The sequence below is a fragment of the Argentina silus genome (genome assembly GCF_951799395.1).
Source record: "Argentina silus genome assembly, chromosome: 4".
Taxonomy (NCBI): domain Eukaryota; kingdom Metazoa; phylum Chordata; class Actinopteri; order Argentiniformes; family Argentinidae; genus Argentina; species Argentina silus.
This window is the reverse complement of record NC_139658.1, coordinates 20,320,527-20,333,026: the sequence shown is the minus strand read 5'-3', so window position 1 is coordinate 20,333,026 and position 12,500 is coordinate 20,320,527. Positions and strand designations below refer to the sequence as shown.

Here is a 12,500-nt window from a genome sequence, read left to right as displayed (position 1 = left end):
TTTAAGGTCAGGGTCTGGGTTAGGCTTAAGGTCAGGACCAGGATTAGGGTTAGGGTTAGGCTTAAGGTCAGGGTTAATGATCAGAGTTAGGGTCAGGGTGGCGAGAGGGATGACAGACAGACATCTGGTAGTTTGTTGCTACTGTGACAAGTGGGGTTCGAACCCAGGTCTGTGTGTCAGGTGTGTCAGGTATTGTACCTCCTCCCTGATGAGGGTGAGGACTTCTGCTTTGTCCATCTCAGTCAGAGGTATGGCGTCCAAGGCGGGACTTCCTTTGTCATGGCCCCCCTCACAGCCAATAATCTTTGGCCCCTGGGTTATTGACAGCTCCTGATTCTTTACAGCACCAGAGTCCTTGTCCTCCAGACAGTCCTTTATCCTGCTCTGAGGACCTGAGGGGGAGCAACAACACAAGCTTTATCTCTGCATCTCTTCATTCATCTATATCATCAACAAAAGCTATATAACTTAGCCCCATCTGTGACTAGGATAACATTTATGTCCGGTAAATATAAATATAATCTTCGTCGGCAAGCTATAACTCTGTCGGTCTCTCTGTTTCTGTATAATGCTGACAGAGATTGATCAAATACAATTCACAGGTCATTCACACAAGAATACATACTAGTCTTAACATCACTGACAGTATAGCGCTTAGGACCGCTGTAATATCTGCAGTAGCCAAGCAGGTGGCAGTCACAGCCAACATTTGAGAGTAAACTCCTTCAGGCCACAGAATCAGAACACTGTCAACAATCATGAGACTCACTGAAAAGTCAGGACCTTTTGCCTGTCATGTTTCATTGCATTGCTCAGATTACCTATTGACATTTGCAGTGGAGTGTTGTTTGGGTAGTTTTCAGAATTGTATGTACCTATGGTTCTGGCTATGTTTATAGCAAGGGGCATGTTTTTTTTGTGTGTTTTTTTTAATTTTTTAGAAAGAACCAAATACTATTTTGATATACTGACCAGATGACCAATTAGTGAAAATACAAAACAAAGAAAACATTGAGTTTATCAGATCAACAGCCAACTCAGAGGCTGGAGAATGGAGGTTTGTGGTCTGACGAAAACAAAATAGACTAGTGGTCTATTCCTCTGGAACAATGTGACCGTCTACGACCGGCCTTCTGCTGTGTTTGTTACTCACATTACGACCAAGTTCTCCTCCTGCTCTCTGGTGATTACAGAACAAAGCCTGCCTTGTGTCCTGGTTGCAGAGTGTAACTGTGCACTTCTATACTTCTATAGTTCCAACCCAACAGAGGGCCCCTGGCTGTGATGTGATCGCTGGTGTATGGTGGTCAGTGGATGTGTGTCTTAGGTTGGATATGTGTTAGTGCTGTGCTGGAACAAAAGCATGTACATATTTTAGCTCTTGAACATCTCCAATTAAAAAGGCTGAATGAAACCAACTTTTTAAAATGTTCCATTTATCCCTCATTTTACCAGATAAGTTAACTGAGAACATGTTCTCTTTTGCAGCAACAACCTGGAGAAGTGTTACAGGGGAAAGGAGGGGCATGCAAGAGCCAATTGAAAGCAGGGGATGATTAAGTGGCCATGATAGTATGAGGGGCAGACTGGGAATTTAGCCAGATTACTGGTATTAACACGCCTACTCTTGATCTAAGTACCATGGGAACAACCCGGGAGTCAGGACCTCTGTTTAACGTCTCATCTGAAGGACATCATCCCCTGCAAGGCAATGCCCCATTCACTGCCATGGGGCATTGGGGTCTCTCAGACCAGAGGGAGGAGCGCCACCTACTGGTCCTACAACACCACTTCCAGCAGCCTGATTTGGTACCCCTATCCAAGGATGGACCAAGGCATACACTGCTTAGCTTCCCAGACAAGCCAGCAGAGGGTGTGGCTGTTGGTTGAATTATTCTCCACCAGAAAGTACTCAATGTATACTCCTCATCTCTTTATCTGTCGTCTGTTAATTGGTTCTCAGGTAATTGATTGATTGTAATTGATTTTAATCAGTGTCTAATAGGTGCTAAGCAGGAGTGTGAACCTACCTACAGTGGCTTCCCAGAGGGGCACGGATGTGGAGATAGCACTGTGAGACAAGCTACCATCAACCCCCTGGCCTCTGGGGATGGCTGAAGCCTTGGTACACTCTCGGCTTTCTTCGTCCTCCCTCTCCTCCTCCTCTTCCTCCTTCTCCTCTTCCTCTGCCATCTGACTCACGATGCCGCTGGACGCCAGCTTCTCCTCGTCGGTGGCATGGCGCACGCGGTGAGGGACTTCCTGGACCGGTGACATCACATCCTCTTCCTGTCAAAAGAGACGAAGAAGATATGCATCTAAGAAGAGACACTCAAGGCAGAACACCCATGATAAGATACTGTTATTATTAACAATAATAAACAAGCTATCAAAGGGAATATGTCATTTGATGACATCAAGTCTGTTACAGTTATTGGTGGCCATGACACTTGAAGGCACATGGCAACCACAGAGACCAGAGATGGATGCCCATGTGGCACGTGGTGCGTGGTGAGTCAGGTATCTGGTGGTGCCAGCTGGCTGGACAGCACTGCAGAGCTCAGGACACACTGTTGTGGATGCTCTCGTCAGCATGAGGAGGGGTGTGTGTGTGTGTGTGTGTGTGTGTGTGTGTGTGTGTGTGTGTGTGTGTATATTGAGGTGAGGTAGGGAAGGCTGAGTAATGGGCATTGCAGTGTCACTGCAGTAAGCCTATAATTTTCAGCTGATATTGCATGAACACACATACACACATACACACACACACACACACACACACACACACACACACACACACACACACACACACACACACACACACACACACACACACACACACACACACACACACCCCAAGCTACAGTACTGTACCTGAGAGCAGACATCCAGGACCAGCGACTGGCTCTCGTATTTCTTCAGCTTACAGGAGTTCCTACGGGGGGGGGGGGACAGGGAGGTTAGTGTAAAGGCTGCTGATCACCATCAGAAGGGGGTCTATCAACAGACAGACAGGTTATGTGAAGACTGGTGGTCTCTGAGGTGATGTCACACCTTAATGAGGTGCTCTGGGGTTTCCTACCCCTAAACTAGAGGGGCTAACATTACAGGTGGTACTCAGCCTAACGTCTGCCGCTCAAGTTACAATTCAAAAGGACAACATGTTTTATAAAGTCTTTCAATCATGTTTACAGTAATCTTGTTTTTACCTAATTATTATTATATTATTGGATAACAGGGACTATTCGGACATTCGTCTGATTCGTTTAACTACGCACCGGAGTAATAAACAGATTATAAACATCACTGCTGTTCAATTTAGCGAAGCGTCACAAGACTGATTGAATTGCTGATGTGGCCTTGTTCTAAGAGAGAGGGGTTGCCGTGCCAACAAGCAGACAGGGCACTGCGCTCCTCTGAGCCTCATAACAACACCCCATGCAGGAACGCAGAGAGAGAGAGAGAGAGAGAGAGAAAGAGAGAGAGAGAGAAAGAGAGAGAGAGAGAGAATACTTACAACAGAAAACAGAGAAACTTGACTTGTTCAGAGGTCCTGAAGCAAACACAAGATGGAGAGAAGCAGAGGGGGGGGGGGGCAGGAGGGGTTATACAGCAGCAGGGAAGGATAGACGGTTAAGGGAATGAAGGATGATGAGGGAGAGAGAGAGAGAGAAGGAGAAAGAGTGAGTTAATGGGGTTTGGCTCAGCAGAGAGATGAAGGAGTTTGTTTTTAGTTCTCTCTGGGATGGGGGGGGGGGGGTTGGAGGGAGGCTGTGAACGGCCTCACAAAGGCAGAAATAGACCAACGTTACTGCTGCACCTCCTAAACAGCCTGTAAACAGCCTTACTGTGAGAATGAGGACATGGCCACTATCATAGGAACAATACTCTGTGTTACGTTTGTCTTTGACAGCAGTGTTTGGTATGAATGCAAAAACATAGTAAGCATGCTAAGTGTTTCTATGAAACACTGGAGAAGATTACTGTGTCGAAACATCCATTACATTTAAAGTCAATTCGATTCACTGTCAATTCCATGCGAGTGGTGCTGTGCCATTTGTATGATATGCACTATAATGAAATTGAAACTATAATGAAATGAAATTATATTTTGATTTGATGCAAGGTTTCTCTTGCAGGAAGAGCACATTTCTGACTACTAGCAGACTCACGTGATGATCCTGTCCTTGCTCTTCTTGGGAGACGGTCTCGTTCTCTTCTCCTCCTCCAGGGGGCGTTCTACCTTCTTTTTCACCACCACGGCGTCCGCTGGCCTCTCAGGGGGTGTGGCCTTGGATGTGGCCGTGGCTCTCGGGGGCATGGCTTTGGATGTGGCCGTGTCTCCTGGGGGCAGGGCCTTGGATGTGACCACGCCTCCCAGAGCATTGGAAGTTTTAAAGGGATCCGTCCCCTCGTCAACGCTATCAGGGTCAAAGTTGTAGGAGCCTTTCGCTTGGACAGGAGGAGAACTACTCATCATAGCACCGCCCCCGAATGGGTTGAAGTTGGGGTCATCCCATTGGCTGGGGTCAAAGTTGTAGGTGGACTTGGGAATAGGAACGTCGTCCAGACTCAGGGGGACGGCTGACTTTGAAACGGGTTCTGAAGCGGATTCTGTAACCGGTTCTGATACTAGTTCAGGTGCTGGTTCAGAAGGTGGTTCTGGTGCCGGCTTCGGGGCGAGTCCTGTGCCTTTGGGCCTCTGTTTCTTAGACGGGAGTTTGCTGCCTGGCTTCTTACCCAGCCTCCTTGGCGGTGGCTTACTGACGACCTCTCCCTCGTCTAAACCAAACTCCATCTTTACGGGCCTGGCCTCCTCTGAAGGTAGAGCCTTCTCCTCAGCCTCAGTCCTTGGTCTGGAGGAAGCCCCACACAGCGGAGGGGAGGAGCTACGCAGGGGTGGGGAGGAGCTACGTAGGGCTGGGGAGGAGCCATGCAGTGGAGGGGAGGAGCTACGTAAGGCTGGGGAGGAGGTGGGCAGGGGTGGAGAGGAGCTACGCAGGGGTGGGGAGGAGCTACGTATGGGTGGGGAGGAGCTACGAACTGGAGGGGAGGAGCTATGTAGGGGTGGGGAGGAGCTACGCAGGGGTGGAGAGGAGCTACGCAGTGGAAGGGAGGAGGTAGGCAGGGGGGGAGAGGAACTACGCAGTGGAGGGGAGCTACGCAGTGGAGGGGAGGAGGTAGGCAGGGGGGGAGAGGAGCTACGCAGGGGCGGAGAGGAGGTAGGCAGGGGGGGAGAGGAACTACGCAGTGGAGGGGAGTAGGTAGGCAGGGGTGGAGAGGAGCTACGCAGTGGAGGGGAGTAGGTAGGCAGGGGTGGAGAGGAGCTACGCAGTGGAGGGGAGGAGCTACGTAGAGCTGGAGAGGAGCTACGCAGTGGAGGGGAGGAGCTACGTAGAGCTGGAGAGGAGCTACGCAGTGGAGGGGAGGAGCTACGTAGAGCTGGAGAGGAGCTACGCAGTGGAGGGGAGGAGCTATGTAGGGCTGGGAAGGAGGTAGGCAGGGGTGGGGAGGAACTACGCATGGGTGGGGAGGAACAACGCAGGGGTGGAGAGGAGCTACGCAGGGGTGGAGAGGAGCTACGCAGGGGTGGGGAGAAGCCAGGCAGGGGTGGAGAGGAGTTTGGCAGAGCCTCTAGTTCAGGCAGACAGCCAGCAGAATAAGCTGGAGGAGAGTTCTGTATCTTAGAGCCTCCACTAGCAAAGGGGTTGAAGCTGTCGTCTAGCTGGTCTGGGTCAAAATTATAACTACCCATGGGGATAGGGATGTCACTGTGCTCCTGCCCCTGGCCCTGCTCCTGCCCCTGCTCCTGCCCCTGCTCCTGCCCCTGCTCCTGCCTAGCCCCGTTCAGAGGGCTCTCTATCTGCAGGGAGGGGAGCTTGGTCTTGGATTTAGTCTTGGAGCGTTTGGCCTGCCGAGGAGGTGGGTTGTCGCTGAGGTGTCCGTTACACAGTGGCTCTGTTTTAGTCTCCTCCCCAACCAGGGACTCCCTCTCAGGTATGTCCATGGCCATGCTGGGTGTGGCTCTATTGACCTGGGAGGGTGGGTCTGCTGTGGGGGGTGGAACTTCTGGGGGGCTGGCTATGTTGTTCAGCGTTGGGGGGGTCTCCTGGTCAGCAACTGGGGGTGTGTCCTGGGGGGTGAAGGGGGGAGGTTCCTTTTGACCCATGCTCTGGTCCTCGGGGGTGCAGAGGGAAGGAGGGTCGCTGCTCTGGTCCAATAGGTGCTTCTGCTCGCCAGCAGGGCTGGAGATCACCAGCCGCTCCTCGACCTCCAGGTCATCTGACCAAAGCAAGAGAGATGATTGGAGAAGACTTTTCAACCAGGAAAATCCACTCAAACATAAACATGAAACAATTATACAAACACAACTGAAGATATAAATCATGAAATTTGAAATAGTCTTTGATGGAGTATGCTGTAACTGTCACTGTTCAACTGAAAAAAACAACCTAGCTAGCTACTGTTGCTACCCAGAAAACAGCAGTTGCATCTGTTGCCATGGTTACGCTTTCCCTTGAAGACCAACTGAACAATATTTTCATCTGAACTAGAGAGGGAGCTGCAAGAGAAACTATAGAGGAACAGAGCAGTGAAGGCTGGTGGATGGGCTCATTGTGGGCTCATGCATGAAATGGAATGAGGAATGGTATCAAACACATGGAATGAGGAATGAAGGAACCATTTCTCAGTCCATTCCATGCATTACAATGAGCCCATCCTCCGATCCCTACCTCAACCAGCCTCCACTGGAGTGATATGTAGAGTGTGAAAGAGGGAGTTTTATATACTGGGCTATACTGGGCTGTACTGGGCTATACTGGGCTGTACTGGGCTATACTGGGCTATACTGGGCTGTACTGGGCTATACTGGGTTTGTCCCTGACCTGTACAAGACCTTTTCCATGCCATCTAGAACCCTTTCCATGCTGAGGGTTCTACAGGCACAAGCAGATGAACCCTTTTTGATCCCTTCCTTCTGAGAGTGATGTTGGTTTAGTAACACTGCCCTGAGGAACGCAGAGACAGGTTTCACCATGACAATCATCATGACATCTACGTAGAAACAGCCTGTTGCTAGGCGACCAGGGAGAGCTGGGTGTATATACAGTATACATAAACAGCAGAGTGGAGTGATTCATACCACCATGCTGTCAGGCAGATTTTATCCTCCCAGTGTAAACATTTACAACTAAACACCAATTCACTCTTTAATCTCTGCATGAATGATCTGATAGGTGTGTGTGTGTGTGTGTGTGTGTGTGTGTGTGTGTGTGTGTGTGTGTGTGTGTGTGTGTGAAGCCAGATAAAGAGAGACTAAAAAGAGACAGCCTACAAAGCCTCACTCAGACAATCTGGCCCAATCAAATTGAAAGAAAACAAAAACAAAAATATATCCCCTATCAGAATGAGACAACAAAGAAACTAAACTTGAATGTAAAAAACAAATTAAGGAAATTTGAATGCTCTTTGGCCCTAAACAAACTTCCTGAGCACCGAGACGGACCAGAAACGAGGGAAGACATTGACACCGACTCTGCGAAACAGCCTGGCAGTAGAAACAGCCTGGCAGTAGAAACAGCCTGGCAGTAGAAACAGGCCACCACAGGCAGACTTGGCTTTCCAGGGAAGTCAGGCTGGCGTATGCTCTGCCCCCAGAAAGAGGTAGAGACACTCCTAGCCTGCAACACACACGCAGGGGGGAAATCACACTGCTCCGAATTGGCAGACAAATATGTGGCTTGCTGCCATAACCTTAGGGACAGCCTGTGGAATGACAACCCGAAACAAAACAAGTAGTCTACTATTAGGAGTTGTTATTGTTACCACTGTTAATATTGTTGCTGTTATGTTACTGTTTTTGTTCATTCTATATCATCATTTTCCTTTCTGTCATTGTTGATTTATACGTAGCTATATGTGTGCTTTGGTGATGTAAGATGTCCTACTATATGTCCTACTATTGAATTGAATTGAATTGAATTGAATTGAATTGAACTGAACTGAATTGAATTTCAGTGAATTTCAGTGAATTTAATCGAATAGAATCAAATCAAATAGAATTGAATCGAATTAGAGAGAGAAGGAGAGGGGTAAACAACAGAGCAGTGTTAGCCTGGTAGCCATCACATCTCTTCTGTCCAAGTCACAGTCTGGAGGGAGTGAGGGAGGGAGGGAAGGAGGGAGGGAGGGAGGGAGGGAGGGAGCAGAGCTATCAAACTGTGTGTTCTTATCAAGGACACTTGGATCTCAGCCACAGGTTTCCTGCAGTGTTGTCATTTCTCAAACCCTCTCTGTTCTGCCACTTCAATGGGGTCCTGATATGGATATCTAACCAAGGTCAGCAGATTTCTCTCACTGCACCATAGACTGTCTTTGATTGGTCTAAATAGTCGTTATTTGGGTGACTTTTGGAGGTGGGAGCAGAAGAGAAGAGCAAAAGATGCATTTCTGCTGTGACAGACTGCTGTTACTATTCTCTGCTATTCTGAACAGGGCTCTGGGTTACTTGTGTCCAGACAACAAAGTCATTTACTTTTGTTTACATGACTCATAGTTTCTATCAGCACAGCAATGTGATGCTGCCAAGAACAGTCTCCTCGAGACCATAACAGCCTCCGCTCCAGCTCTGAGCTACTGAGCCAGAGTTCATCTCCACAGCTGGGAAGCATTGGAGGGATGTTTGTGGTCGGAACAGAAGGCAACTCCCTCTCCACTCTCACCAGCGAACACAGCCTCACTCAGGCTTCCCTCAGCCTCACTTACGCCACCTTCTAGAGACTCTATCAGCCTCCCTCAGCCTCCTTTGGCCTCTCTCAGCCTCCCTCGGCCTCCCTCAGCCTCCCTCGGCCTCCCTCGGCCTCTCTCAGCCTCCCTCTGCCTCCCTCAGCCTCCCTCTGCCTCCCTCTGCCTCCCTCAGCCTCCCTCAGCCTCTCTCGGCCTCCCTCTGCCTCCCTCAGCCTCCCTCTGCCTCCCTCAGCCTCCCTCTGCCTCCCTCTGCCTCCCTCAGCCTCCCTCAGCCTCCCTCAGCCTCCCACAGCCCCACACACAAACTTCCAGAGACTCTCCCTACACTAGGCCTGTGCCAGCCATATCAGCCTGGAAACATACAGCCTCACACTCACACTCTGAATATTTTGACCCCCCCCGCTCCCTCCTTCCCCCTGCTTTTACAGCAGGAGGCTCTACCTCCCTCTCTCCTTCCCTCCCTCCCTCCCTCCTCCCTGCTTTGACAGGCCCTCCCTACCTCCCTCCCTCCTGCTTTTATAGCAGGAGCCCCCCCCCCCCTGCTTTTACAGGCTCCCCCTCCCAAACCAAAACACTGCGGGACAACAACAGCAGTGCTCTCAGAGATCAAAGACCTACAGCACTGACCTCGAAATACATCTACAGGACAGACCTACAAATACATCTACAGGACAGACCTAGAAATACATCTACAGGACAGACATAGAAATACATCTACAGGCACAGCACAGTGGGCAACCATAATGTATATAGAAGACACAGGGAGAAATTTTAACTGTGCAAAAGGCCTGTTGTTGAAATAAATCACCAGAATACCTAAAGTTGGGACTGCATCACATGCTCTGTGGATTTTGAATCCACATAAATTCTAGCTGTCTATCCCCTGCACACCGTGGGGTGAGAGGTTTGGATATGAATGCTGCTGCAAGCTACATGGAAGCAGCACAGTTTCTTTCTCCACAAAAAACACAACTTCCCCAGTATGATGTGAACACATTATAAACATTCTCCAAATGTGGAAATGGGAGACGTGATGACCAGTTCTGTTAACTAACTAACTAACCAGGCCAAGCATGATCACATGGTCAGTCACTCTCACGACGCCTGACCCCCACCAATATCAACAAGGGCTGACTGCTATTGTCCTGGATGACCTCAGGATGTCCATAGGATGTCCTCCTGAATACCAGGTCAAAGGTTGTTCCCACATCCACTGCACCAATCGCCATCTCTCAGGTGCACTTTCAAGCTGTGAATTTCCCGTTCTACCACATCCCAAAGTGTTCTATTGGATTCAGATCCGGTGACTAGGAAGGCCACTGAAGAACACTGAACTCATTGTCATGTTGATGAAACCAGTTTGAGACGACTTTTGCTTTGTGACCTGGTGCATTATCATGCTGGAAGTAGCCATTAGAAGATGGGTCAATTGTGGCCATGAAGGGATGCACATGGTCAGCAACAATACTCAAATAGGCTGTGGCATTCATGGGATGATTGATTGGTATTAAGGGGCCCAAAGTGTGCCAAGAAAACATTCCCCACACCATTACACCACCTCCACCATGAGAAGGTGTACAGGTGTTCCTAATAAAGTGTTCAGTGAGTGTATAATCAATGACTCCCTGTAAAAAACCAAGTGTGGCCAGAATGCTGCCTTGGTGTGAACAGGTGTCTTATAGCCTGAACAGTGACGTGTCTGTCAGCAGACTAAACCACACTGATTAGAGGAATGATCACATGGGCCGAAGAGCTACATATAGGACACAGAGCAAGTTCCTCAGAGACACCCTACGTTCAATACCCCTAGTTGCCATGGAAACCCATGGAAGCGAGTTCATGCATTCTCTCCACGTGAGTCGAGTCTGGGTGGACAAGGTTGTGTATGTGTGTGTGTAGTGTGTAGTGTGTATGTGTGTAGTGTGTATGTGTGTACGTATGTGTGTACGTATGTGTGTGTGTACGTGTGTGTGTGTGTGTGTGTGTGTGTGTGTGTGTGTTGTCTCACCTGTTGTAGCGGGAGTCTCCAGCTCTCCTGGGACTCTCCGGGGGGAGTTTACGGGAGTCTCTGCCTCAGGGGTCTCAAAATTACCGTCTGAGTCAGAACTGTGGGGGGGGGGGAGAGAGAAAGAGAGAGAGAGAGAGAAAGAGAGAGAGAGAGAGAGAGAGAGAGAGAGAGTCTGTCAGTACATTCTTTGTGCTTTAGGCACAGCATACATATGAAGGTTAGTAAGGTGCCCTTTCAAACAGACAGTGATGGTTTTAGGTCCTGTGTTCTGTGCAGCAGCCACAGCCAGAGTTGAGTTATCACATCTAATCAGTCAGGGTTAGCCTGAGGGAGGAGCTGACATCAGGATCTGTCCCTGCGAGTCACAGCCGATCTGACACCTACGCTCTATACTCTATCCACTGCAATGTCCACCGCCGTGCTCTGGAGCTGCCTGTCCGTTGAGGATGAGGACATAGCTACTGCCAGTAAACTCTGATGTCAGCACATGTTTCCCTCACTGAGCTACTATCTGCCTTAAGAAGTATCCCCTCCCCCCCAATGAGGACAGTATAAAAACATTAAAAAAAAAAAATAATAATAATTACTGGACATACAGGACAATGCATCTGTGTTCAGTGATAAGAAACATCCTAGACTCTCTCCCTGCTCATAGAGAGCGTATAACGCCTCATAGAGAGCTTATAAAGCCTCATGGAGAGCTTAGCTTATGCTAAGCTTATGCTAAGCTCTACCTCCTCTTCGGATGGCCAATGTATGTTTTTGTTCTGTGTGTGTGTGTGTGTGTGTGTGTGTGTGTGTGTGTGTGTGTGTGTGTGTGTGTGTGTGTGTGTGTGTACATCTGTGCGTGTATATGTGTGTGTACATGTGCGTGTGAAGGGCCAGTTGGCTGGTACATCAAGCAACCACTCCCACCAGCCAGTGTCGTGGCAGAGGAACTAAACACAGACAAGCCTATTTCACATGCGGTTATCTCGTCCTTAAACAAAGCCTTGGGTGATAGTGTTATCAGGCAGGCGGACATCAGGATGACTTCCCTGTTAGAGCACAGATTGTGCTAAATGATAAATTATGATAACATAATTATGATAATTTGTACCCGTGTGTTTTTCTCAGCCACAGAAAGAAGTCTAAGGCACAGTGGAAATACTACCTCGCAAAAATATCACCCTAAACATAAACTCTTTCTCCCATCAAAACACCAAGAAGCAGAAGTCAGTTTAACGGTCAAATGCAAATGCTCTCTCTCTCTCTCTCTCTCTCTCTCTCTCTCTCTCTCTCTCTCTCTCTCTCTCTCTCTCTCTCTCTCTCTCTCTCTCTCTTTCTCTTTCTCTTTCTCTTTGACTGTGTTCTTCCAACCTTACAAACACAGAACCCCACAAGTGGGAAAGCAGGTGCCTTTCTCCTCTTTCTCGCACACACACACACACACACACACACACACACACACACTCCTCCAACCGTCATCTATGTCTCGTGGCTCAAACGTTGCCAAAAGACTCGCCTGCAGCCTTGAGACCTCTCCTCCTCCTCCTCCTCCTCCTCCTCTCTTCCCGAGCGGGTCTGTCCATTCTCCTCCTCCTCGGCTTCCTGTCCTTCCTCTCCCTCATCGCCCTCTCCCTCTTCTGCTCCTCGCACCGCCGTCCAAGTCCATTTCGCCCAGGAGACGGGCGAGAGCCACGACATCACGGCTCCTTCTCTACACCCAGAGACACTGTGCTTCCTCTTCAGTCAGAATACACACTTC

General features: G+C 49.2%; 1 protein-coding gene across 3 annotated transcripts in view; it reads right to left on the bottom strand.

The window, feature by feature from the left end:
- tacc1 (transforming, acidic coiled-coil containing protein 1) overlaps positions 1-12,500 on the bottom strand; it is a 31,023-nt gene that overhangs the window by 5,143 nt on the left and 13,380 nt on the right. For all 3 annotated transcript variants that reach the window (XR_014554184.1, XM_083668272.1, XM_083668271.1), the window contains exons 2-6: positions 10,754-10,851; positions 4,170-6,279; positions 2,872-2,932; positions 2,031-2,289; positions 199-392 (exon numbers count right to left, since the gene is read on the bottom strand). Coding sequence is in view for 2 of the 3 variants with exons in the window: in XM_083668271.1 (XP_083524397.1) it covers positions 199-392; positions 2,031-2,289; positions 2,872-2,932; positions 4,170-6,279; positions 10,754-10,851 (2,722 nt within the window). In the remaining variant the exon portion in view is untranslated. The remainder of the gene's footprint in view (positions 1-198; positions 393-2,030; positions 2,290-2,871; positions 2,933-4,169; positions 6,280-10,753; positions 10,852-12,500) is intronic.